At 46.5% G+C, this 428-nt stretch overlaps 1 protein-coding gene across 1 annotated transcript in view; it reads right to left on the minus strand.

The window, feature by feature from the left end:
* The window catches only part of SALL1 (spalt-like transcription factor 1), a 4,906-nt gene that overhangs the window by 235 nt on the left and 4,243 nt on the right, over positions 1–428 (minus strand). The window contains 2 exon segments of the mRNA XM_010015029.1: position 1; positions 4–196. The exon segment at position 1 is cut by the window's left edge and continues 235 nt beyond it. Coding sequence (XP_010013331.1) covers position 1; positions 4–196 — 194 coding nt within the window.

Consider the following 428-nt stretch of genomic DNA (forward strand, 5'->3'; position numbering starts at 1 on the left):
CGTTGGAGAGTGCTGCTGCATACTGGTTCCAGAAGCTGGAGGGGTCGCCATTCCCCGACCGTGCAGCCAAATCCTTCTGAAACATTTCTGGGAACTTTACAGGATTGCCTCCTAGAAATGTCATGGGGCCATCTACGGAAAGTCGTCTGCCTCGTCTTGCGGGAGTACTGTTCCACATATGAGTGCCCATGTGAACCTGCAAAGAAAGAAAGGAAGAAACAAACAAACAAAAAACCAGAGATTGTCATGGATTTCAAACCTATTTTGATCACAGAGAAAGCAGCAATGCATGGACACGTCCAGTGTTGTTGCATAATGAACAGCACTAGAGGTAACGGGTTCAGGGCTCCATTTCTCATCTGGAATAACAAATAAAACTTCTTCTGCATTAGCCCATCACTACTACCCACAACACCCTGTTTTCCTGC

The sequence above is a fragment of the Nestor notabilis genome, unplaced genomic scaffold, assembly GCF_000696875.1.
Source record: "Nestor notabilis isolate BGI_N333 unplaced genomic scaffold, ASM69687v1 scaffold7320, whole genome shotgun sequence".
In the NCBI taxonomy this organism is placed as follows: domain Eukaryota; kingdom Metazoa; phylum Chordata; class Aves; order Psittaciformes; family Psittacidae; genus Nestor; species Nestor notabilis.